The 27,489-nt window shown below is 38.3% G+C and overlaps 1 protein-coding gene across 3 annotated transcripts in view; it reads right to left on the reverse strand.

The window, feature by feature from the left end:
• setbp1 (SET binding protein 1) overlaps positions 1-27,489 on the reverse strand; it is a 272,599-nt gene that overhangs the window by 49,876 nt on the left and 195,234 nt on the right. For all 3 annotated transcript variants that reach the window (XM_059989489.1, XM_059989490.1, XM_059989491.1), the window contains exon 3: positions 22,171-25,720. In XM_059989489.1, coding sequence (XP_059845472.1) covers positions 22,171-25,720 — 3,550 coding nt within the window. The remainder of the gene's footprint in view (positions 1-22,170; positions 25,721-27,489) is intronic.

Here is a 27,489-nt window from a genome sequence, read left to right on the forward strand (position 1 = left end):
TACAGTCATTTTTTCTCAAGAAAGCAGGTGTTTGGTGCCAGACCACCAGGAACAATGCAGTTGCTATGCATAGTTGCTGAAAACACTGAGGGGACAGTGGTGTTCGCCCTGTATTCTTCAGATATTACACCAGTCTGCACTGTGATTGTTTTAATTTGTCCTCCAACTGTAGTTAGTCATTATTTTGGGAATAATGAGTTTTTTATATGCATTCAGGAAAACACAATTTAAAAGAAGTACTGTTATAATGTCATATGGACCATGACAATTGTATTTTCTTGGGACTTCTACAGTCTGGGATGCTCTACTGGAATTATGCTTAGTAAACGACAGGCCTCTGGAGTCTACACTGGAATATAAATGAGCTGGTGTACTCCTTCAATCTTTATGGCTTCTGGTTGTCAATGCACATCACTGGTGCAGTCTCATCAAGCAACTGCCATTGAATTCACCGTTATGCTAATATTATGTAGGACGATGGTGTACTATGGACCCTAATCTGAATCACAAAGAAAAAAAACACACAATATTGTAGCAGCTGCTCATTCACCATTGTCTGCAACTTCATCGAAATAAAGGGGGAAAAAATCTTGCCCTCATAATGGCTTTCATGTGGTTAGCGCAGTTTAACGGGATGAGGGTTGATCTATTTAAGGTGTTTAAAATAACAAATGGACACAAAAGTACAGATGAAGAGCAACTTGCCAGAAAAAGAGTCCAACACTAATTCTCAGTCAAACAGCAGCAAATATCAGGAAGCACTTTTTCCCTACAAAGTGAAGTGGAAATTCAGAAATATCTCCCCATAAAGCACTGAAGATGCCAGGCCAATTCAAAATCTCAAGATATCACCATAGATTTTGGTTAGCTATGTGTTATTTAGGGTTATGGATAAAGGCAGATAAAAGAAGTGAAAATGGAGATCCTCAGAACTTAGGAACAACAATTGTCACCTGGCCCATGAGCATGCTCTGCTGTTCAGACTGAGACTGGTTGTAATAAGAAATGCTGGAAACACTCAGCATGTGATGCAGCTACTGTGAGAAAGAAACGGTGTTAACGTTCAAGTTCAATTGGGAAAATGAAAAGAACAGCATCAAAAACAGACCTTTCAGCTCCTTGAGTACCTTCCACCATTAAATCTATTAACTAGCGATGCAAGAGTTATCGCCATTCACTTGCACTCTCCCTCTGTTCTTTAATATTTTTGATTATTAGAAATATTTCAATTATAGATTAAAAAGGAACACTTGGCTACCATCATAAAAGAGAATTCAACATTTCTATCAACCTTGGTTTGCAAAAATGGCTCATAACTTCAAACCTGAAAGGTCTGTCTTTTAATTTTACACAGTAATCCCAACCAATCTCCTACCTCTCATTACATTTTCAAGATATGAAGCACATCAGTCATACTACTTCTAAATTCTATGAAACTTTACCGTAGTTTCTGTAATTCTTATTTGTAATTTAATCCTTTGAAGTCAGGTATGATTCTGTGTATCTGCACTACACTCCAATTTATCATTCCTAAAGATCATTCCTTAGAGTGGCCCAGAAAAATATAGATATTGTTTGCCCATGTCTTCTACCCTCTTGCACACAAGTCCTCTAGCCATACAGACTAAAATTCCATTTACCTTTGTTGATTGTATACCTGACCATCTGTCGATCTCCAAGTCTATTTATCTACTGTTTCTCGCCTTACACCATTTAGAAAATACATTGGTGCTTCCTTTTTCGGTCCAAAGTAGAAGATCACACATTGAAAGCTATTTTCCATGGGTTGCTCATTTGCTCAATCTGTTAATATCTCTTTGTAATCTAATATATTAATCTGTACTGCTGCCAACTACGCCTATCCTTGTTATGAGCAAAATTGGAAATGTGGCTTTCTGTGCTATCATCCAAGTCAAACATAAGCAGGGTGAACAGTTGTGCGCCCCAACACCAACCCTCATGGGAGATCCCTATTCACAGTCTGTCATCTTGATTACCTGCCCATTATCCTGACTTTCTGTCCCTTGCTGCTCAGCCAATATTCTTTCAAAATGCTTGAGAATTCCTCCCTCTAACACCAGGGATGCAATGTAACATATGGAGCACTCAATCCTGCTTACAAAGGATGATAACTGCCCCCTAATTAAGGAATCCCCTGACACCATTACGTTACTCTTCCCCTCCTCCTCCACCACTGTAGACAGTTTCCAGTTTTGTGCCAGAGCCAGTATTTTAGATATCCTTCTAAACAGTTTTTATTCTGTTCCTTACAGGTAACAAGAATCTTGTAAATGGTGTGTATGATCTATTTCTGTGAATCTTGCTTCTTGTTCTTACTGAGGGTGTCCTTATTCTCTATTGTATTATGCATCTTTCTACCAGGTCCAGAGCAAATTTGCTCAAATACACCTCCTCCAGTTCCCTTATGTGTCTGGGTGTTCAATCAACACTTCAGCTGAATGGCTCTGGCCAAAAATAAAGGCTTTTATCCATTTATGTTCATTTGTGGCACTCTAATTCTATAAATAGACAATTTGCACTGCCATAATTTAATCTATGTAACTCATCTTTTACTTCTGAGTATTTTATTAAAGATTTCCAAGTTAAGCACAGTAACCTGCGTTGGATGAAATGATAAATACTTCCTGCTACCGACCCACTCTTCCTCCCTCTGCAGATAATTCCCTCCTCTCGGCAAATTCGGAGCTTTCCACTCTGCTGAAGATTCTTTTTCAGAGTACTATGTGCAAACACTTTAACTTTCTTCCTCTGCAAAATTAATAAGATCAGAATCTTCCTTAAATTTGAAAGGAGTCTTGAAAGGAGTCTGTGCTTGAGCTGCTCTCTGGCTAATTCTCGAATCTGGCTTGTTTCCGTAACATCAAGCTACCATTAGAATGCAAGAACATAAGAAATAGGTCATAAGGCTCTTCAAATCTGCTCCATCATTCAATAAGATCATGGGTGATCTGTACCTGATCTCTACTCCACTTTACAGCGTGTTCCCCTTCACTCAATTCCCCTAAAGTCTATTTTGGCCATGTATAAACCCAGCTTCTCCAGCACTCTGGGGTAGAGAGTTCCAAAGAATTGCAATTTTTTTTAAAGTAGAAATTTCTTCCATCTCTGTCTAGATCTGATAGTTGTAACAGGCTGGCAGCCTTCAAAACTGGTTTCGTTTACATTTAATCATTGCCCTCCTACAATCAAACACCTACATTTGCTTTTTTTCCCTGTGACTGAGAGTAGGTGAAAGGAAAGTCAAGGCCATATAAAGACTCCAGGCTATGCAGTGATATATGTGGCCACCCAAGCTGTGTAACATTCTTGTAACTGAAACACATGGAACCTGGAGCAGTCCTTTTAACATACTGGTAGGAGCAACATGAGAAGGAAATTAGTAAAGGTGAAACGCTGAACAAAAATCTGTGGAATGTGCTGGGCAAATAACTCAGTTTGGACTGAACTGAAAAAAATAGGCTCAGACCGCAAAGCAAATATTAATTACACAATGCGATAGAAGATTATATAATATTAAAATAAGATCGTATCCTTTGAATTTTATTTTGAGTGTAATTAACATCTTCTGTACACCCTACTGTCCCATCATTAAAACTAGCTCCATATTGCAGAAGGTATAATGAGGAGACTATGTACAATGCAGATTCACACAGACACTGCCTAACAAAGGGAATACATGAGAAAAATGTATGGGGAAGTGTAGGTCATGACCCAAATGATTGAAACACGTTGGATCATGCAAAGGTGGAAGAAAAAGAATGACTGAGAATTTTAGAAACCAGGATGACACTTCTTCTGGATGGGAAGTCTAGGACTGGAGTCATAATTTCAGAATAAGGAGAAAGTCATTTAGATCCACGAGGAGAAACTCCTTCACTCACAGGGTGCTGAATGTTTGGAATTCTTTACCCTGGAGGGCCGTGGATACTCTGTCATTGTGTTCTTTCAAAACAGAGATCAATAGATTTTGGATATTAAGGGAATCAAAGGATCTGATGATAATGCTGAGGTGGAAGTCAAGAGCTTAGTGAATGGTAGAGAGCAGGCATTAGGACCAAATGGCTTCTACTTACTTCTGATGTAATTGATTGACTTGAATTCAGGGTAAAAAAAAGGAACAGATGTAGTCAAATGTAAGAGAAGTAGAATATTGTACAAGAGAAATCAGAAGGGAATAGGAGATTGTAGAGATCAGCTCCGTGGTAACACATGTTAAAACATGGAAACGATCCATTAAACCTAAACCGATTTCACTCCTCATAGATAGAAAGCTGTAGAAATCAGTGCAGAGATACATAAATGTAAAAATGACCACAATAGTTTCTCCCAATAATAACAATCCTGTCCAGCAGCATTTGGGGTAAACACAGAAATTTTAGAATATTTTGCAACATGTTGGGCAAGATACAAAATCCTATTAGAAATGACAAAAGTTTCTCATACACTCAGTGGCTACTTTATTAGGTATAGAAGTGGAACACAGTATTGTCCTCTGTAGCACATCCATCTCAAGATTTGACATGTTGTGTGATCAGCAAAGCTCTTCTGCACACCACTGTTGTTTGAGTTAGTGTCACATTGAGCCAGTCTGGCCATTCTCCTCCAACCTCTCTCATTAACAAGGTATTTTCACCCACAGAAATGCCACCCACTGAACAACAACTGAACCTCTTGACAATATCTGCATGCTTCTATGTGTTGAGTTGCAGCCACATGATCAGCTGATTAGATATTTGCATTAACATGCAGAGATACGTGTGTACCTAATAAAGTGGCCACTGTGTATATTTGGTGAGGCTGCCTCAGAATGTAAAAACTAGGTTCTTATATACAATAAGGTTTCAGACTTAGTTGTAAAAAATCACTATTCTTGTTAATTTATTAACAATGCATTGTAAAGTATATTTGGTGAGTTTATCTATTCATGTTGAATTTTAGTTAGTAAATAATTAGGTAACAGTGACCATTGTAGAGATTTATAAAATCTTGAGACATAGATAAGGTAAATGGTTTAAAGCTTTTTTACCCAGGGTAGGAGAGCCTAAAACTAGGGGGCACAGTGTTAAGGTGAGAGGAGCTAAATTTAATGTGGGGCTGAGGAGCAAGAGGCTGGATATATAAAACGAGAAGTGATAGAGCCAGGTACAATTACAATGTTTAAAATAATTCGGAGGAGTTCAAAGTTTAGAAGATTATGGGATAAATGCTGGCAAAATAAAACTAGCTCTGGAAGGCACCTTGTTCAGCACGCACAGATAGGGCTGAGTGGCCTGTTTCCCTACTATGAGTCTCTGTGGTCGTTCAGCAGCAGGCTTTTTTGGTATTGAGTATTCAACAACTCACTCTAGTAGCAGCGAGTTCACCTTCAGCATTACTGTCATATTCTTTCAAAAATTATCTTCAATTTTAAGGTACAATGTAAAGCTTTTGTTTTAGTTTCCTTAAAAGAAAACTACATATTTTCTAACTTTAAGCTTCAATGAGAATCACTTCAGTGAACAATGTATAAGAGAACTAGGATTAAGATCAATTAACTACATTATACAGAAATATCATGAAGGAGGTTAATTAATCAAAGGTTTAAGAATTAGTAACCTCATGGGGTACAGCCATCTTTAAAAATTAGTTTCCTACTCTGCAGTATTCATTAATTCTAATTAGCATCAGAAAAACTGATATATATTCTGCGAGGAATCATTAGACATAACAAAAGTGACTAATGCACCTGTAGATACTCAGCTCGAACCAATCACCGAAATACCATTGATAAGATTTCCGAAAGTAAAATTTAATTAAGATTTATCAAAAATATACTTTTTTTTACAAAATATGAGAATGAAATATACTTTTGGCAATATATGGGTCTCTTTTCAAAGCAAGTACTCTATTTTAATTGAAATTTCAGTTGATCAATGGCACATGTAACAATCGGAATCAGGTGTATTATCATCATCTTCTTTTGATGTGGAATTTGTTGTTTAGCAGCAGCAGCACCACAGCACAAAGACATAAAATTACCATAAATTACAAAACAAATAAATAGAGCAAAGTGTTTGTGGACCATTCAGAAACCTGATAGCAGAGCGGAAGAAGCTCAGTCTACATCATTGACTGTGGGTTTTCAGACTCCTGTACCTCCTCTTCGATATTAGTAACAGAAAGATGCTGAGGCTCCTTAGTGATAAATGCTGCCTTCTTGAGCCACTGTATCCTGAAGATGTGCTCGAAGGTGCACATGATGGATACGAACGCATGTTTTATTTGTCACATGTATATTGAATTTACAACCTCTCAAAGTAAATAAATGTATTATCAAAGCATGTATTAAGTGGTCACTTTAATAAGTACACCTGCTCGCTAATGCACATACAGTACATACCTAATTAGCTGATAACGCATAAAAGCATCCAGACATGGTCAAGAGCTTCAGCTGCTATTCATACCAAATATGAGAATGGGGGTGGGGGGGGGGGGAATGTGATCAAAGTGTCTTTGACCGTAGAATGATTTTTTTGTGCTAGATGGTGCAGTTTAAGTATCTCAGAAACTTCTGATCTCCTGGGATTTTCATGAATAACAGTCTCTAGAGCTTTTTTGAGTGCAAAAAACATGGAAAAAAATCCAGTTGGTGGCAGTTCTGTGAACTAAAATGCCTTGTTCAGGAAAGAAGTCAGAGGAGAATAGCCAGACTGATTAAAGCTGACGTAAGGGACACAATCACAAACAAGAGAAATTCTGTAGATGCTGGAAATCCAAGCAACACACACAAAATGCTGGAGGAACTCAACAGGCCAGGTAGCATGGAAAAGAGTACAGTTGACTTTTCAGTCCAAGATCCTTCATCAGGACTGGAGAGAAAAGGATGGAGTCAGAGTAAGGGAAGGAAGAAACATGAGGTTTGAGGTGAAACCAGGGAGTGGGGCGAGGGGAGGGGGTGAAGTAAAGAGCTGGTGAAAGGGAAGTTGATTGGTGAAAGAGACACAGGGAATCTGACAGGACAGGACAGAAGGCCATGGAAGAAAGAAAAGAAAAACACCACAGGGAGGTGATGGGCAGTAAGGAAATAAGTAAGAGAGGAGAAAGGGAATGGGGAATGATGGGGAGGGCATACCAGAAATTTGAGACATCGAAATTCATGCCATCAGGTTGGAGGAGCAACACTTAATATTCAGTCTCCAGACCTGATGAAGGGTCTTGGCCCAGAACATCGACTGTACTCTTTTCCATAGATGCTGCCCGGCCTGCTGACTTCCTCCAGCATTTTGTGTGTGTGTGTGTAGAAATGAGACAGTAACTTAAATAACCACACATTACAACAGTGGTGTGGAAAGAGACTCTCTGAATGCACAATACATTGATCCATGAAGTGGATGGGTGACAGCAGGAGAAGACTACAATGGATTCCACTCTGGTACCTAATCAATGTGGTTACAGAGTGTACGTTGCTATATACCACCTTGTGATTCATTTCCCTGCAGGCATTTACAGAAAAAGGGAAATACAATAGAACTTTACATAACAACATACATAAGCAAACCCACTACAACCTCTTGTGATTCTGTGCACTGGAGCCTTCATACCAGACTATGGTACAAGCAATGAGAATGCACTGCACTGTACATCTAAAGAAATTTGCAAGAGACTCAACTGGCATTCCAAATCTCCTCTAACTTCTAATGAAACAGAGCCTCTGGCCTGTCTTCTTCATGATTACATTGATATGTTGGGCCCAGGATAGACCCTCAAAGATCTTGACTTAAAGCTGCACCTTTTCCATCGCTGACCCTTCAATTAGGACTGGTGCATATTCTCCCAACTTCTCCTTCCTGAAGTTCACAATCAATTCCTTGGTTTTACTAATGTTGAGTTCCAGGCTGTTCTTATGACACCACTCAGCTGTCTGAGATTATACCAATAAGAGGTGGTGGCAGCAAGCTTCTGAATAGCATTTGAGCTGTGCTTGGCCACCACTCATGAGTGCAGCGTCAGTAAAGCAGTGAGAAAAACACGCATCATTGAGATGCGCCTGTGTAAATTTTCAATGAGGAGGAGATGTCATCACTGGTCCATACTGACTTTGGTTGAGGATCCAGATGCAGAGGGAGTGACAGAGACTCAGGTTTAGAAGCTTGGTGATTAATACCAAGGGGATTTATGGCATTGAATGATGAGCTGAAGTCAATAAACCGTACCCTGTTCTACATTTTGTTGTTGACCAGGTGCTCCAAAGCTAGATGGAGAGCCAGTGTGATTACATTTGCTTTAGACCTGTGGTGGTAGTAGGTCAAATGCAGATGGTCTAAGTCCTTGATCAGGTGGGAGTTAATTCCAGCTATGAATAACATCTCAAAGAACTTCATTATGGTGGATGTGAGTGCTACTGCCTGATTGTCTGTTTGAAGGCTTACTTTGTATGAATTACATTGTGATAAAACCTCAGTGAAAATTCTCACCAATTACTTGTCATCTTCTGGTAACGGATACACAAACTTACATTAATACTTGACATCCCCAATACAGCATTTTATAGCTAAATAAATTAAACATGAAGTCCTTCAAATGGTTTCTAGCAAAATGTTTACAACACTGAGCTTAGTGTGGTCTCATCTAGACTATAAAATTCCACTTCACCAAGCACGTTTGCTTCATTCACCACAAAAAGCGGGATCTCCCAGTGGTCACCATTTAAATTCTATTTCCCATTCCCATTCCGTCATGTCAAACCATGGACTCCTCCGCCTCCACGAAGAAGCTACACACAGGTCGGAGAAGCAACATTTTATATTTCGTCGGGGTTGCCCGTAACCTGATGGCATGAACAGCAATTACTCAAGTTTCTGGCAATTGTCTCCCTCTCCTCTTCTTCACCATTCTCCATTCCTGTTTCCCTCTCTAACCTTATCTCCTTACCTGCCCATCACCTCCCTCTGGTGCTCCACCCCCTCCTCTTTTTCCCATGGTCCTCTGTCCTCTCCTATCAGATTCCCCCTTATCTCTCTCACCAATTTCCCAGTTTTGCACTTCATCCCCTTCCCCTCTCCCAGTTTCACCAATCATCTACCACTTTCCTCTCTTCCCCCAACCTTTTCATTCTGACTTCTCCTCTTCCTCTCCAGTCCTGAAGAAATGTTACAGCATGAAACGTCACCAGTTTACTCTTTCCATAAATGTTGCCTGATGTATTGTGTTCTCCAGCATTTCGTGTGTTGTTATAGAATTCTAATTCTTATCAGGCGCGTTTAACAATGATATCACATGGTTCACGACCACAGCAGAGATCTGAATTTCTGAAAAATGATCTGTAATAGATCATTATCGCATTTCACTCCAAGGCAAAAACATTGTTAAGGTGGGGTGCTGGAATAAAATCATAGGTTTGGCTGATTTCAAGGTTCTTGTTTTTAACTTGCATTTTTTTGATGTTTAAATTCTTTTGTCATAAAGATGAACTCCATGGTTGAAATTGCAAAATTTCCAATTGGTTCAAAAATTCACTTTCCCGCAAAATATTTAATATTCCCTCCTAATTTATAGTTTGCTGTACTATGATAAAAAGGCCCAGACATTTGTTTTCAAGGTAATGTCATGGGTGACAGAAAACATATATTGCTCATGGTAGAAGCTGTTTTACATAATTCACTAACACCGAGTTGTTGCGTTCACTTTAAGAGATGGTGTTTGATGTACTGACATCAGTAATGACCTGGGGTTTTTTTTTGTAGGTAGGTTTCTGTTTGAGAACAGATTTGCAATGGAGCTTTTCTGAAGATATAATTTGTTGTAATGGTAATCTGTAATTCCTAGATTACAGCAGACAACTATGGCTCTATTACCGCAACAAAACTTGCTTGGTAATTAGTCATGAACAAACATAAACATATCTGAAATTGAAAGAAAAAAAAGCTCTCTGAATCAGTATTATAAAACAAAAAAAAACTCCGCTTATGTTACTCTCCTTTTGAACCAAAGGCTAAAGTCTATTAGAGCAAAAGGTTATAAAATCCTCAAATGTAATTGATGACTTTGAACTTTTCCTTATGCATTTGAGTAATGTGTCATGAATTAAGGTGGCGTTGCAAAGACCAGGAAATGGACTCTGTGGTGCTGCCTACATTCATGACAGTTTTATTAGGCTGGCTAGGAAATTGTTCAAACCATCATCTACAAGTGAAGCTTTTATGATCAGCAACTTTGCTCTGATTTTCCTACCATCCACAAAGGGCACATAACCCACACAAATAGAAGTGATTGACAGGATAGGAAAGCATACAATTTAGGCTGCAGGGTTTCTTTTGTTCCTTGGAAATTGGCCATCCCTTACCATTTATGCAGTGTAATTAAAGTTTGATTGAATTTTCACGTGGAACTTGTGAAATACTGCAACATATTTGAACACCGAATTTTTCTATTATTTAAAGTACATACTTGTTCTGATTGAAGAACACTGATCTAAAATGATAGTCCTGTTCTACTTTTTGCAGATGCTGCCTAACCTGCAGAGCCTTTCCAATATGTACTCCTTTATTTCACATTTGCAGACTCCACAATTTCTCCTGCTGGAATTTATTAAGTATAAGTCATGCCTGACGAACTTGTTGAACAAGAATAAGAAGGCGCTGTGAGGATCTGTGTTAGAACTGCAACTAGTCAGCATATTTTCAAAAGGCTTGAATCAATGAGATGAGAGGCCACATACCCAGATGTGCTGGTGACACAGAATCAGCATAAGCTCTGAGCCAATTGTTGCAAGAGGACAGTTTGAGGTTTATCAGGTGAACCTTGAGAAGTTTAGATAAGTACATGGTAGTGATGACGTTTTGGGCTGAAACCCTTCATCAGGATGGTTGATGAAGCGTTTCCGCCCAAAATATCATCACTACCTCCTCCTATAGATGCTGTCTGGCCTGCTGAGTTCTGCCAGCATTTTGTGTTTTTATTTATTTCCAGCATCTGCAGATTTATTCGTGTTACATTAGTACCTGTTTTTGCTAACCAAAGAGGATTTTAACTTTTACGAAAAAGACGCCCGCTTTATACGTGTGTTTACCCGGAGAAGGACTACAATGACAGTGAAGCCTTGGGCGGGTAGTTGTGTGCTCATGCATGTACGTGCGTACACATGTGCGTACGTTTGCGTGTATGTGCGTAGGCGTGTACACATACTTGCATGTGCGTGCTGATTTTTTTCCTCCACATCGATTTTGGCTTGCTGTCTTCCCGATTTTGATATGTGAAACTACACCGTATCTACAATATTTCTATTTTAGATAGGGTGTATATTTATCCTATCATTCCTGCTTTTACTATATGTTACTGTTATTTTAGGTTTTATGTGTTATTTGGTTTGATTTGGTAGGTTATTTTTTGAGTCTGCGAACGCTCAAAAAATTTTCCCATATGAATTAATGGTAACTGTTTCTTCGCTTTACGACATTTCGGCTTACAAACGGTCTCATGGGAACGCTCTACCTTCGGATAGCGAGGGAAACCTGTATCGCTATAGTGCTGTACAATGCTACCAGTAATTGTTACAAAGTGCTTCACTACACTGACTACCTTATCAGTTGCCCACTGACAGCAACATCTTTTGATATTGTGTTGCATGCCATCTACCTTTCAAAATACTGGGTTAATCTGGGTGAAGAAACACTTATCAAAGATTTAACAAACCTATCAAATATTGTATTGGTCACAACTCCTATATTAGCGCATTAAGTATATCCAAGAGGGCATCTCGCATACTGAGTAACAGCAGAAGTCGCAAATGTAGTGAAATAGTTTCAACAAAAGAAAAATACATTTCAAAGTATAAGGCACAAACTAACAGCTAATAATTTGTTTGATGTACCACTGACAGATGTAATTAAAGTTGGTACTAAGATATTGTAGGCTACTAATTCAGTTTCAGAATGCCATCTGAAATGATCAGTACACATAAAGTTTGCTGGATGTATAGTATCAGCCAGCTTGAGAACACTCTACAACATAAATATGGCTCAATCATATTAGGCAAAAGGTGGTGCTTGGCAGCAGCATGTAGCTGTTAAATGTGGACTACCATGTTATTCTAAATAATAAGGAAATTGCAAACACTTTAAATAATTACCTTGTATTAATATTAACAATAGGAAGAGACTGAATTTATATTCAGAGAATTATGGAAGACGTCTCATCAGAACTATAGGATGCAAGTTATGAATAAAATAATGGTACTAAATTGTGACAAATACCCGGGGCCAGATTGCTTCTATCCTGGGATTTTAAAGGATGCGATGAGAATTCTGGAGGTACCCTAACATTAACTTTCACTCCTCTATTTATGAAAGTTGAGAGAGGATAAAAGGAATTACAGACAGATTAGTCCAACATCTGTTGTTGGTAAAGTTTTAAATTTCAGAGTAAGATACTGAATCATCACACACAGGCGACAAGGCAGTGTAGTGGTTAGTGTGATGCTATTAGAGTCCGGAGTTCAATTCTGGTGCCTTTCTGTAAGGAGTCTCTGTAAGGAGTAAGGAGTCCCTGTGGAATGCGTGGGTTTTCTGGTCCTCTGGTTTGCTCCCACAGACCAAAGACGAACTGGGTAAGTTAATTGGTCATTGCAAGTTGTTCCATGATCACGTTATGGTTAGTAGGCACGACTTGGGCGGCATGTCTGGAAGGACTGTTCTGCTCTGTATCATTAAATAAATAAAAATCATATTATACAGCACAGGAAAGTGTCTTTGAAGCACTGTGTGGGTGTGCCATCAAGCACCCATTTTCAATTTTCATAAACAAAGCTCACTTGTTATTTTTTTCCTTTTTCCATCAACTCAACACACATTCCATTTGGGGCAAACTGCGAACAACCAATATCACGACATATGCCAGCAACATTAACCCTGATTCTGAACCACAGCAACCAGTGACCCTTCCAGCCCTCCTGTTAAACCTTTGGGATGTGGGAGGAAATTGGAGCACACAGGGAAAACCCAAGTGATCAGGGGACAATGTGCAAACCTGTTTCAGATGGAGATCAGGATTGAATCTGGGTTGCTGGAGTTGCCTTGCCAATTGCACTACCGTGCTCCTTAAGAAACTGCAGCTGAAACCATCCTGTAGTTTTAACAGAGCTCATGTGTATTTTTGAATATTAGTTCTGCATCAGAAATCCATCCACCAAAGCTTCACCAGGTTAGCAACACCAGTACAATATCAAGGAAATGGCTGAGGCAGGTTGGTAAATTTTCAGCATTTTTATTGAGTTAACTATAAATTCATTGAGCTGTTTTAAATGAAGTTTTTAAATTATTCTTAAACTTTTTAATATGATAACTTAATATTTTTTAACTGTACTAACTCAGTATCTGTTTTGTTTTTGAATGCTTGTAAGAAACACTTGTCCTTTACAGCCCATGTGAGTTTGGAGTTGTGGCAGAATGTAACTTTAAATCTATGTGAACTGGTGCAGGAAGTGGGCTTCATCAGCATTTACTACCAACTTAGCTTTCCTTGAAAAATTGAGGAAGTGCCTGCTTCAACTACTGAAATCTTTACCTTGATAGTACTCCTATAGTGCTTCTGCAAATAAAATCCCACTACTTAGTCTAGGGGTAATAAAGTAGTAGTGATATGTATTTACAATTCTTGATGTTATGTGATTTTCAAGCCTCTATTAATTAGATATTCCTAAACATTTTCAGCAGAAGGAAAAACCCCACATTAAAAGCATATAAAGGGATCAACAACAACTTTCAAGTAAGACCCTGACATGATCGTATTGGCTGCAGTTACAACTTAAGTGTTCGGTGCTTTTTGGATTATATGTCCAGACAGCTTTTTGGTCCTCCTCCAGGGATCTCTCCTCCTTTCTACTTCTGCCACTAAATCTCCATTGTATTTGAGAAACTTTTAGCTTCTTTATCCCACATTATTTATATTACACCACATTTCCTAGGTCAGCTTCAGTTGGAAAACGTACACATGGTGCAGTCATAATCAGACTTCCCTTTCTTAAGAGGCAGAAGTTACTTTTAAACTTTAGCTGCCATCAGATCAACCGTGAGCTCTGAAGAGCTCCAAACCAGAACCCAATTTCATTTTTAAATGTCAACCATAGTAAAAACTTTATAACCAGAAAATACTGCCATGCTTTGAGAGGAAACAGTGTCCAAGCAGACAGTGATGTGGATGGACAGCTGTTTGAACCACCGGTGCAATAAACTACTTTTTTTCATTTTATAAACATAAACATCTGTCTGTTAATTTAAATCTAAGATAGTTACAGCTTTAATTTTCCTTTCCAGTAGGTATAAGCTATTTGGAAGCTGTAAGAAAGAAAGAAAATGACTATTTCTAGTTACAAGGATAGCTTAAATCATATTTAAAAGAGAAAATCTGAAGGAAGATGGTTATGCAATTAGCGAAATTAACACTTCCTTCCTGAGCTCAGTGTTACACCAATTCTAACTTATCAAGAATGTCATCGTTACTTCCTATCTCATAGCTCTTGCTCACGTTCTTGGCAACAATAAATGAGTCCCAAATGCCAGAAAATCTATTTCAAAATCCTGCACCTGTCTCTAAATCCATCTATGATTTTGCACCGTTCTATCTCCCAAATGTTCTTCAGTCCTACACTTCCTCCTAGCTGTTTCTTCCTTTCACTTCAGTACTTTCAATGCTTTGCCTTTAATCATGTACTAAATCATCTGCTGCAACACTCTGGAACTCATCATGTCAGGAAATATAAAAATGAATGATCATTAATCATAATTTTTTTAAATGTCCAGTTAATCACCACTTTAATTGCAACGTTAAATGATAACAGGATACCATTATTTATGAATGATTCAATTAAAATGCATTTCCTATATAACTTCTAGTGACTTTGTTTAAAATTCCTAATATCAAATCTCTCTGTGCACTGACCCAATTCCATATCCCTTAATACCGGTACTGTTGCAATTCCAGTTTCTTACATCTTACTACTTCCCTCTGCCTCTACCACCGGCAACTATGAGATCTATTATCAAGGACATAGAGGTATTTACTGGAAAACCTAAAACAAAGAAGAAAGAAAGAAGAATGGAGATGAGGAGGAATTTCTTTAGCCAGAGAGGGGTGAATCTGTGGAATTCTTTGCCATAGGCAGCTATGGAGACCAAGTCTTGATGTATATTTAAGGCAGACGTTGATAGACTTTTGACTGGTTGGGGCATGAAGGGATACGAGGAGAAGGCAAAGGATTGGGCCTGAGGAAAATTGGATCAGCCATGATGAAATTGTGGAGCAGATTCAATGGACCAAAGAGCCTAATTCTGGTCCTATATCTTATGGTCTTATAGTCAAACAGGTTGCTGGAGCTGAGAGTCAGTCAGCAGTGCTAACTGCTTAACAAGGGCACTGGCCTATCCAAAACTGTGCAATGAAATAATTTTAGTCATGGATTTCCTGTGGAAAAATTGCAGTGTTCAGAGATAATTAAGATAATCTGAACAAAATGAACTCAGAGCTTGGGATTTGAGTTATCTAAATTGAATTGGATATGCTTAAAGATACGATGATAAACAAGCAAGGGCCAACACTTGAAGTAGTAATGTATTATTTGCAGTAAATATAAATATCCTAAAGGAATAAAAACACATAGGAAAAATGTTCCAGCTATAAGCATAACTACAAATAGGCAACATAAGATTAGAGAAAGGGCCTTAACATGTTTCTAGGAATCGTAAACATGAGAACTGCACTTTCAGAATTTCTGCCAAAGATGAACAATAAGCTCACAAAAAAATAAATTTAGCAAAAGCATAAGAACTGTCAAGTACAGATCAAGTGCTGCTGACCGTGGATAGTGGTTCCAAATGGAACTGCTGATGTTCAGCAATTCACACTAAGCAAAATTCCAGGCATAGATGAACCTGTTGCAAGTCCAAGACCAACTGAGTGACATCTGTCACTCTGCTCCATCGCCAGAATCCACACAGTCTTTCAGTGGAAAGACTCTTGCTGTGATTAAATTGCCAATCAGATATTACGCCAGGTCGGACCTGGCGTTGGATCAGATACTCCATCCATTTATATTTTCAGCCTGTATCATGGGAAGGTAATTTCTGGTGTTAACTTCTATTTATTTAAAGATACAGCATGAAGCTGGCCCTTCCAGCCCATTGAGTCCCAATTATACCCATGCAACAATTAACCTACTATCTCAGACGTCTTTGGAATGTGTGAGGAAACCAGAGCACATAGAGGAAACCTACACGGTCACATGGAGAACTCCTCACAGTGGCAGAATGTTAGTGTTTTTAATGATTTGTAAATCATTAAAATCAGTTGTAACTTTGTTTTAATGAATATTTATGCTTTTTATATTAATTTTGCTGAATGATTTTATCGATTTAATAATACATAAATATCTTGAAACACCAGCGACATTTAAAAAGCAAATTCCTTGCCAACTTTGACCAAGGCAAGGCTGCCGCCAGCTTTGATTATTGCTAAAGTGCTTCAGGGGTGGGCTTCAGCAGGGTTTTGCCTGAGGCTAAACAGTTGCTGCAGTCTCATTATATCTGGACAAAAGTTTCCATAATGCAAATATGTTCTACCCACATATCTGTACCATTTAAGTGTAGGTGTAGGAAGAGCAGAAAGTGAGGTTTCTGGCTCCAGTAAGCTCTAGCCAATGGCTTCAACAAGTTATGTACAGTACCAGAGGGATAAAAATGAGCAAAACATTGCAGGCAGAAAAGAGAGAGATTATAAACATATTACATCAACATTAGACAAATATTTTGTAAGTGTATTTCCTTGCATGTAACAAAACCATTCTGGAAATAATCGGAATCGACAGGTCAAGTGAGAATAAAGAACTTAATGAGTGTTAGTGAATGAATAGTACTGAAGAAATTAACAGGTATAAATGCCTACAAAATTTTTGGACTTGATGGCCTGCGTACCAAGGTTCTTAAATGACCAGATAGAACATGGAAATATTGATTATGATTGTCTGAAATTGATTAATTTTCAAAATGGTCTTCAGAGATTCACTCTGTGCAATTTGGACACCAAACTATAAGAAAGATAACATTAGAGAGACTGGAGATGATTCACCAAGATGTTGCATTAATTGGAGGTTTTGTTATGGACATAGACTGAAATGGCTGGGCATGATTGCCTGGAGCACAGAAGGTTGAGGGATAACCTGGCAGAGGTAAATAAAAATGTATGGAGGTATAACCAAATAGCCAAATTATTTTTCTGATGGTAGGGATATCAAAAACAAATGGGCACAGGTTTAAAGTGAATTTAAGGTTCAGGGTTCAACTTTCAAAGGTTAATTTATTGTCAAAGCATACAACTCTTGAGATTTTTCTCCAAATGGCCACAAAACCAAGAACAAAAAGAAAGGCAACATGATCATTCCACACTAAGTAGCTGATATCTGGAACTCACTGCCACAGTAGATGTTGGAATAAGATACAATCATTATCTTCAAGAGATATTTACACTAGCACTTGAACAGGAATGACCTAGAAGAATATAGGCTAGTGGGATTCCTATAGATAGGCAAAAAAGTTTGTTCTGGATAGTGAAATGTAAAGGGCTGTTTCTGAGTTGTACAACTTGACTCCATGATGACAAATACAATATTTTAGGGATGTGGTAATGGTAATAGAACCCTTTTGCTCTTAATTTTCATATCATAGCTTAATACTGTGAGTAATAATTTGTATATTAAGATCAACCAAGGTAGCTAGGGAGAGAGTAGGTCCCAAAATGGTAACCTTTATTTGGAACCGTTGGAAAGAGATGAGATCTAAAATCAATACTTTTCATCTGTGTTTACTGTGGAGAGAACGTGGAAGCTGGTGAGTTCAGGGGAGGGAACACTGGATCACTGGAGCATATTAACATTACATAGGAGGTGGTGTTACAGTTCTGAAAATGTATCATGGATATATCCATGGAGCCTCGCCAAGAGTACCTTAGGATGTTATGGGAAGCAAGAGGTGAAACTGCTAAGGTCTTTGCAGAAAATGTTGAATCGTCATTAGCTATCAGTAAGGTACTGGAAAACTGGAGATTAGTTAATTGTTGTGCTTTTATTAATGAATGGCAACAAGGATAAGCCAGAAAACTACAGGTTTTGCATCTGTGGTGAAAATGTTATTCAAAGGGTAGAATGTATGCGCATTTGAAAAGGCAAGAACTGATTAGAGGCAGTCAGCATGACTTTATGGATGGGAAATTATGTCTCACAAATCTGACTTAATTGTTTGAATATGTGGCCAAATGGATTGATCATGGTATTATATAAATATATAAAATAATGATAGTAGCACTAAAATTGATGGTATGCTGGACAATGAAGAATGTTGTCTGAAGATACAACTGGATATAGAACTGGGAAAGCATGAAAGGAAATGGTAGGTAGAGTTTAACTCAAACAAGTGCAAAGTGATGCATTTTCAGTGTATCCTAAACCAAAGCAGAATACACACAATGTTTGGCAAGGCCCTGGGAGCTTTTGTTGAGTGGTAATACCCTGGGAACAAGTACATTATTCCCTGTAGACAGGTAGGTGAGGACAGCATATGGCATGCATGCCATCACTGGCTGAGGCTCTGGGTGTAAGAGTTGGGATATCAGGTTACAATGACATAAAACGTTGATTAGGCTATAGTTCTGGTCCCCACACTAGAGGAAGAGTGTGGTTAAGCTACAGAGGATGTAGAAAAGATTCACAAGGATGTACTTGTATTGGAGGACTTGAGTTTATCATTAAAGACTGGGCAAACTAGGTCTATTTTCTTGATATGAAGGAAATTGAAAAGTGATATTATAACATTAAGAGAATCCAAGATAGTGTCTGTCTCCCGTGGTAGGAGTGTCTAAAACTAAATAGCATTTACTTAAGATGAGAGGGGGAGGTTCAAAGAAGATAAGACCATATGACACAGAAGCAGAATTAGGCCAATCTGCTATTTAATTCTGGCTGCATTATTTTGCCTTTGAACCCCATTCTCCTAATAGCTTTTGATGCCCTTACCAATCAAGAAAGTATTAATCTCTGCTTTAAATATACCCAATGACTTATCCAGGATTGTCCATGGCAATAAATTGCATTGACTCACCACCTGGCTAAAGAAATTCCTCATCTCTGCACTAAAGGGATATTCTTATATTCTGAGGCTATGCCCTCTGGTCCTAGACTCTTCCACTATTGGAAACATCTTCTCCAAGTCCACACTAGGCCTTCCAATATTTGGTATGTCCCAATGAAATTCTTCTCATTCTTCTGAACTTCAGTGAGTACAAGCCCAGTGCCAAACACTCTTCATACGTTAACCTTTTCATTCCCCAATCATTTTTGAAAACCTTCTCTGGACCCTTTTCAATGCCAGCAAATCCTTTCTTATATTTGGGGCATAAAAATGCTCACAACATTCCAAGTACGGTCTGATCAATGCCTGGTAAAGCCTCAGCATTATATCCTTCTTTTTATATTCTAGTACTCTTCAAATGAACGTTAACATTACATTTGCCGTCCTTATAACTGACCCAACCTGCAGTTAACCTTTAGGGAATCCAGCATTAGAACTAGAAAGTCCCTTTACATCTCCAATTTCTGAATTCAATCCCCATTTACACAGTCGTCTACACCTTTATTTTGTCTACCAAAGTGCATGACCATACACTTTCCAACACAGTATTTCATCTGCCACTTCTTTTACATTCTTTGGCAAAGGAGGTAGTGGAGGCAAGATTAGGAACTGTAATTAGGAGGCATCTGGAAAGTTATTTTAATGAGTATGACATGGGTATATATGGAATCAATATGAGTAAGCATGATGGTTGGCATACATACAATGGGCAGAAGGGCCTATTTCTGTGCTGCGAAACATAGATAAATTGAATGAAGGATTTATGAATAGAATCTGATAAATTAATTATCAGTTAGTTTCAGATAGTCATTTTTAGGATAGCCAAGGATAAAGTATTTTTAAAGTTATTTCAAATTATAACTAACAAGAAATTATTACACAGAATTGAGGCCTGTGAGGTAAATACAGACAGGATAATGAACAGAATGCATAAAGTAGTTCCTGTTTGGGTTGGTGGGCTATAACTATTGGGCAATTGTGAGTACTGCAATACATATAACTGAATTGAATGATAGAACTTTGTATTATTTTTGGTTATTATTATTTATTGGTTATGTATTATTATTTATTTATGGTTTGCTGGCAATACAACCCAAGGCAAGAAAAGAAGCAAAAAGGGACTATTAACATATGCAACAACTTAATTGATTAAGCACAGATGATGCAATATAATGCAAAGTTATCCATTTTGATTGAAAAAGCAGGGAAGAGATCAGAACTATTGGCATCTTGGACATCCGCTGTTCCATATTTTTCCACAATTTAAAGTATATTTGAATCTTTCAAATGCAAATTGAATCACAGCTTTATTTGAAATCATTTTGATAATTTTAAGCATCCTTACTGTTTCTTCTGCCACAATTTCTGGTGTAATTTGGTAAAATTAAAATGATGGCTTGCAACTGTGTTCAGAAATCAGAATGAACTTCAGTCAACCATTAATACCTCTTTCAATTAAGGCTACCTATTAGCCTGACAATTTTTTTAAAATCTTCTTTTGCCTAGATAATATTTATCTTCATATCCAATTTAATTGATTGGCTCTTATGTTAATCCATACGTTCTGTCCTCTGAGCATCAATGTTGACTGAACTCATAGCTGTTCCCCTGTGTACTTTGGTTATTTATTCCAAAAAAAAATTAAATTTGTTACAAACGTTTGGATTTTAAATAAAACTCTCTAATCAACTCAAATTACTCTATATGCTTTACTCTTGAGTTTCAATAATTTCCCACATGAGATGTTAAAGCAACAGTTTATAATTTCCTGGTTTTTGTCTCTCATCTTTCTTAAGAAATGGATTAATTTTACAATCTATAAGGGACCGCTCCCAATTCAAGATAGGATGATGAAACTGCAGCTAAATAATATACAATTTTCTTCCTTTAAAACTTCTATTGGAAATAGTCCTGGGCATTTATCAATCTTTGGTTCCAATGTTTCTACTAATACTTTAAAACTTACGTGCATTCCAGTCCTTAATTTATTATTATTTTCCTGGAAAAGAAATCAGGCACATTATCCTGTTCCTTTATTAACAGGAATGTAATTACTCAACAACCTGCACTTCACTAACATAAAATCAAATGGCTGATGTCTTACAGAAAGTTTTTTTTTAAACAAATCTGTGGTGTTCAAATGCAACTGACTCCAGGTGCAATATTTATTGACGATTGAGAATTCATATGTTGCTTTACATTTGGCTGGAACATCCTACAAGATGACAAATTCTATGCGCTTTGGAATTACTGCTGAAAAGTGACCAATTTTCTGTGATCTGTAGGCTTTGCTCAGTCTACTCTGCACCACTGAAGACACATACAGAAACCTCTCAAAGGAATTATGAAAGGCAGAGATTTATTACATAATATTGACCATAAAGCAAAATTTCCCCACATGGAATTCAAGACAAATACCATCCTCTCAATCAACATGCTCCAGGCTCCTACATCCTGTATGACATGGGAGCTAAATTTAAAACACTTAAGGATGTTTGAATGAGCAGTGTTGTGAAGGTTTCATTGCTTTGCCAACCTAAGACTAGTGAAAAAGATGTACATCAGCTCTCAAATACCACATGCTAATAACTTACTGAACACTTCAGATACATCTTCGTCATTCCTGCAAATCTACTGCACGCCATTATAATCATATTATTTTCAATGCCTTCACTGAAAATCGAAGCATAACAAAAGTGGCCTAAGTATTGATTACTGAAGTTAACTGTAAAAGGCTAGTAATTTCATAATTATAAGTTTGACTAGAAAGCAACTAATTTTAAAATGAAGGTAAATGTTGATTAAATACAGGAATGAAAAACATCACAGTTCTGAACTTTAGTTAGCTCTTTGGCACATCAAACTAGGTAGATTATCAGAGAGTTGATCGAATATACAGCCAATTAAATTTTTACATATCAGCATAATCTGTATTTTCAGTACGATCAATACCACATAACATATTACAGCTGTTATATACTTTCATAAACCAAATCTTTACCTGGTGCTGCAGGGGTACTGTATAGAGTTTGCCCCCAGTCTTTTCTGTTAGTCCTAAGCACAGGTCCATTCTTCTCCCGATATGATCCAAATCCCTCAAAGTGCCTTTTTCTATTCCCATTTGATTCATTTTCCCGCTTTTCAGCCATACTGCTTGTAGAGTGCAGATCCCCAAATGGGTCCATGGAGTTATCCCGCCTCATCCGTGTCTCAGTGCTTGTGTACCTTTTTACACAGGCATCAATAGACTCAGTGATGGAATCATTTTTTTCTGTAGTCCTTGTCCATTGCGGTAAATCAGAAAAAGCTAATTTTGATGATGTATCGATGTCAAAGATGTTTTTTGAGACCTTTTGTCCTGTGTGCATCGGTTCAACATGCTGCTGTCTCAGTTTCTCTTTATGTTTTCCTTTGTCAGCACCCAGTGGAAGATCTTTGTCACAGCTTTCTAGCTTCTGATGGACTAAAGCTTTAGCAAAATCAGACTTATGCCCAAAAATCTCACCTAAATCTTCCCGTGACCCCATGAGCCGGTCATCTCGGTGTTTATGCTTGTGCTTATGTTTGCGTTTATGGACTCGGCTGCTTGGTATTCCTGCACCACCACTACCTCTTTGTGACGTTAAAGAAGGCTGTATGGTGTTTAAATCCATCCCTAGTGAAGGCTGCAAATGCACGGCATGCTTTACCTTGTGTTTGGCAGTGGTTGGCATTTTTAAGTGTGAGCTGGTATGATACTGGGGTGGAGGCATTGTAGGCCTCATGAAGGGGGCTGACGACCCAAGTGCATGAGACAAGTAAAAAGGAGCTGAATATTGCCCATAATACCCAAGGTTCATCATACCTGTAGCAATAGGCATTGATGTATAAGGCATGCCATAGGGTGCATAGTAACTCCCGCCGGGTAATGGGTAACCAAAACCCTGTAAGAAAGGCACCTTTGTCATAGTCTCTTGGGCTTTGGGAGGTCTGCCGCGCCTTTTCTTAGACTTAAGATCAGCTGTCCGGCGAAGATAGTGTAATGGATCATAATGAATATATGGCACAGGATAGTAGTGATCAAAATTGACCCTAAAAATACTGGGATACGGGTTATCAGGGTAAAAAGTGTAGCTTCTGTGAGAGATACGAAATACTTGGAACTTTGCAGTTAGTTCTTCGAGGTCTGCTATGAACTGCAGGTCATCTCTGCTGTGCATTTGCAAGCTCTTTCTCTTCCGTCTATGCTTCTGTTTCTTCATGTTTTCATGAATGCGATAATCATCCACAAGCAAGTGTTTCTGTCTGTGACTGTGCTTTCCTTTTGCACCAGGATCTACTGTTGCACCTTCTGAGGGATCAAGTGTATAAAAGTCAAAGGAGTACTTGCGGCGCGATTCCATACTCTTCTCTGCTTGATCTGAAGTGCTGTTATTGTCTGTTCCAATTCCACTGTCACTAGGTATTGTTTCTTCACTGTGAGATTCACTGATAGGTGACAATGTAATCTCTTTTAAAGAAGCTGCCTCAGATAAATGGGAAGGAGAATTTGCCAGAAGCCTTGGTGGAGACAACTTCCAAGTGCTTGCATGCAAGCTTTTTGGGGTTTTCGTAGGAAGTGCACTAATTGGCTGAAGGTTTGGCATTGCCTTTGACTCAGATAAGTTGGTTTCACTGCTGACTGGGCTGAGGTTTCCTGCAGGCCCAACTGCCTGTGGAGGTGATGGTTGTGCAGTGGTTGGTGACATTGCTCCAGCCAGCTGTGAACCAAAAGGCACGGTTGGAGATTCTGAATGGGCAGAAATCGGCTTTGAATACTTCTCAGCACCTTTGTTTCCAATTTGCTGCAGTTGTCCCATGGCTTTTGGTTTTCTTCCTCTTTTTTTGCCGATATAAATAGTCCCTCGTTTGCTAACATTGATCTGCTTTCCTAGCTTTGTCTCAAGGGCAGATGAGATTGTTGAAGCAGTGCTGGAGGACTGAACTTTCTTTTTCAGTACTGTATTATTAGAATAAGACAGAATTTGATTCAAAATATTCTTTCGTTTCATGGTTTTCATTTTATTGATAGTTTTGATTGTTTTCTTATCCAGGACATTGATTTTCCCATCTTTTTTAGGAAATGGCATGTGATTAGGCTCTAAGGTGACAGAATCAACTGGTATCAGTTTACTAGGGTTTTTTCTCTTTTTCTTTTTCTTACTGCCGTTGGGAGATTCACAACAGATGGGGCTTACTGGGCTTGTGGCAGTTCCTTCGTGTATTGTCTCAACTGTAAGTAAGGGTTGCTTCTTTGGTCTTCCCCGTTTCTTCTTCACTGGTGTGATTACTGTGAGACTATCTGTGTTAGAATACAACGGACTCGCTGGGGTTATAGGATAGGCAGATGGAGGCTCCATGACTGTAGTCTTTTCCTGCAAGATGCTGTTTTCTTTCAGAAGACTCAAGGTTTTGTATTTGGCAGAAATGGTGCTGTTTTTAACCGAATGCTTTGAGTGCTTCACTTCTGTCGATCCTCTTCTGCTTTTGGTGGGATCGATGAAAACAGGTGATGCCAATATTGCAGTTGGCTTTCTCACCCTGCTGCCATTATTTGAGAGGTCAGTTAACTCACAGGCTCTCCCTGCTGTTAGATTGATTTGACTAAGTTCATTCTCCATACTCCTACTCTGCTGCTTGATGGCCTTGCTACCAGTCTGGCTCCTGCTGGTTAGAACGCCTTCATCATTGGAAACGTTGCTACTTGCAGCATTCTTAACATTTGATTCAGCATACAAAGGCTCTGGCTGTAGTCTGTTATCCAAGATTGATTTTGATAACCTTCCCTTTCTCATTCTGCTGCCAGCAGACATTGGTGTCTGTGGATTTATTGGGATTCTAATCATCACAGAACCTGAATCCTTTTCTTGACTGCTCAATGCAGGGGGCCTGATGGGAGATGCTCTTGATGGTGGCTCTCTGTTCGTAACATGACTAGCCAAAATATCCTTCCTGCCTTTTGTAGTCCCACGAAATTCTAACTCTGCTCCCTTCTGGCCATTTTTGTCCCACTCAATGGAGTTGTCTAATATCTGGACTTTAGAGCATTTGGTATCTCTTTTGCTGGTTTTTCCTGACCCACTCCCACGTTGTTGCTCTGTGGACTCACAATGCTCTTTGTTTTTGTCCACTGTTTTAGTTTGTGTAACCATGGGCTCTTGGTGACCAGTGGGGAACTTAGGAGTCACTAGCCGGTTAGCATTAATGATGGACAATCCAGCATTGCTGTTTATAAACTGATTCCAGGTACAGCCAGAAACACGCTTACTCAGTTGTGAAGCTGACAGGTCACAATACTGATCTGAAATGGAACTTGTGTTAGCAATGCTTGCCACTTCCCTTTGAGCATCAACGTCTGTTACATTACTCTGAAAAGTAGGGGAGATTCCAGAAGATGCTGACCATTCAAGCTGGTCCTGATTCAGTCTCTCCTGGTACTTTGGTTTCACACCGTCAGCAATGAAGTCATGTTGCAACCTTGAGGGAATTTCACTGAATCGCACTTCTGGTTGCTTGTGAGACCTTGCTTGACCCTGTTAGAAGAAAAACAATCTTTTAGTAAATTTGACTCATGCCTGTGATGAATTACATAGGGTAATGATGGCACACTGGGAGTGAGCGCAGTTTAAGTTATCAACTCAGACATCATCAAAAGACCAAAGTTTGTACAGTCAATAGATTTTAACCTCAAATTCGTCATGTGGTGTTGGTGATAATATAAAATGCGCATTTGTATATAAACTGAACATCTGACTGAAAATGTAGTCATAATTGGAGATGCAGCTCAGCAGCCCAGCATGGTGTACGTTCTGCATTGGTTATTCCCCAGGGTGATTTCTTTTTTAGTTCAATCCTGTTATCACAGGAGGCAGCTGGCACTTGCACATTTAGGGGAAAGGGCAACTGAAAGAATAGGACATCAATAATTACTCTTTCATGTTTCCAAATGCTGAATTGGCATTAATAGTGGCCTGGGGACAGATCTTCAAGTGAAGGCCCTTGGCTGTATTTGGCCTACGAACGGGAAAGAATGCAAATAATCTAAAAGAAATTCAATGCATTAAACATTTCCAAACTATCTTCACGTTGCCCAGGGTCAAAATACTGTAAAACTATACAAAATTCTTATTGCTGTTATACTGACATGAAATATTCTTGATGCACAGGTACCACCTGAAAACCACTTCTGATTTTGCTACAATAGGCCTATTTTAGCAGCCAGCATTGTATAATCAGGTAGGACACAAGCTTATAAAAGGGAGTGACACAGCATTGCACCATGACCTCCAAAAAGACTTCTCATTTAATTCAGAGAACAACCAGCTCTTAATATATTCTCTGCTATCAGGTGTTTGGAAGGTATTCAAAAAATCCACTTCACAATTCAAACTCTGCACTGTACATGTTTGCAGAGAATTGTTACCAGACAAATTTTTGTTTTATAATATATCAATAGTTGTCTAATCAGATACTTTTGAACTATCTACGTGTAAAGTTAATTATGTCCTTGACATATATGTGTACTGCTGAATCAATTAAAATATCCAACAAATCTGAATTATTTTAATATTGTTTCATATTATTACATTTTTATCATAATTTGAAGTACAAAAGACAAAATTGAAGCATGTATCATTCTATATAGTGTCTATATAACATTTATAGAAGTGATAAAATTTAAGACTTTCTACAAAATAAAGTAATTTATAACAGTTACTTCATACCTTGCGCTTATTTAATAAGTATGAAATATTCCAGAACTCAATGACTGATTGGAAAGCACAGGCAGAACCCCCAACGTACCACCTGTGGTGAACTCTTAAGAAGCTATATCACACTGTGCTGCGGACCAAGAACTTGCAAGTGAGATTAAGCCATTGTTCATTTTTGGCTATTCTGTAACCTTTGATGATTCTATATTTTTAACATTACATCTAAACTAAAGCAAATGGTAGCAGAAATTGGATGATTGGCCCCCTGCTAGCCCAAGATAGTACATTTACCTACAGACCACTTCTAAGGAAAAACTATTATACTGTAAGCATTTGTCAGTATTTCCATGCAGTTTCCTCTCCAAATTACCCAAAATCCTGACCAAGAAATATTTAGCTATTCCTTATCATTGCTTGATTTGAATTGGAACTCCTGATCTGACAACACTGTGCGGTCACTTTCACCATTTAAGGACTGCAATGGTTCATTACCACCTGCAATGCCTCCATCACATAAAAAAGTGAAATTTTAAAAACTAAAGTCATGGTGACAAAGAGTGAGCCTGGTTATGTGCATTTCTCTCTGAATT

Source organism: Hypanus sabinus, chromosome 14, assembly GCF_030144855.1.
Source record: "Hypanus sabinus isolate sHypSab1 chromosome 14, sHypSab1.hap1, whole genome shotgun sequence".
NCBI classification, from domain to species: domain Eukaryota; kingdom Metazoa; phylum Chordata; class Chondrichthyes; order Myliobatiformes; family Dasyatidae; genus Hypanus; species Hypanus sabinus.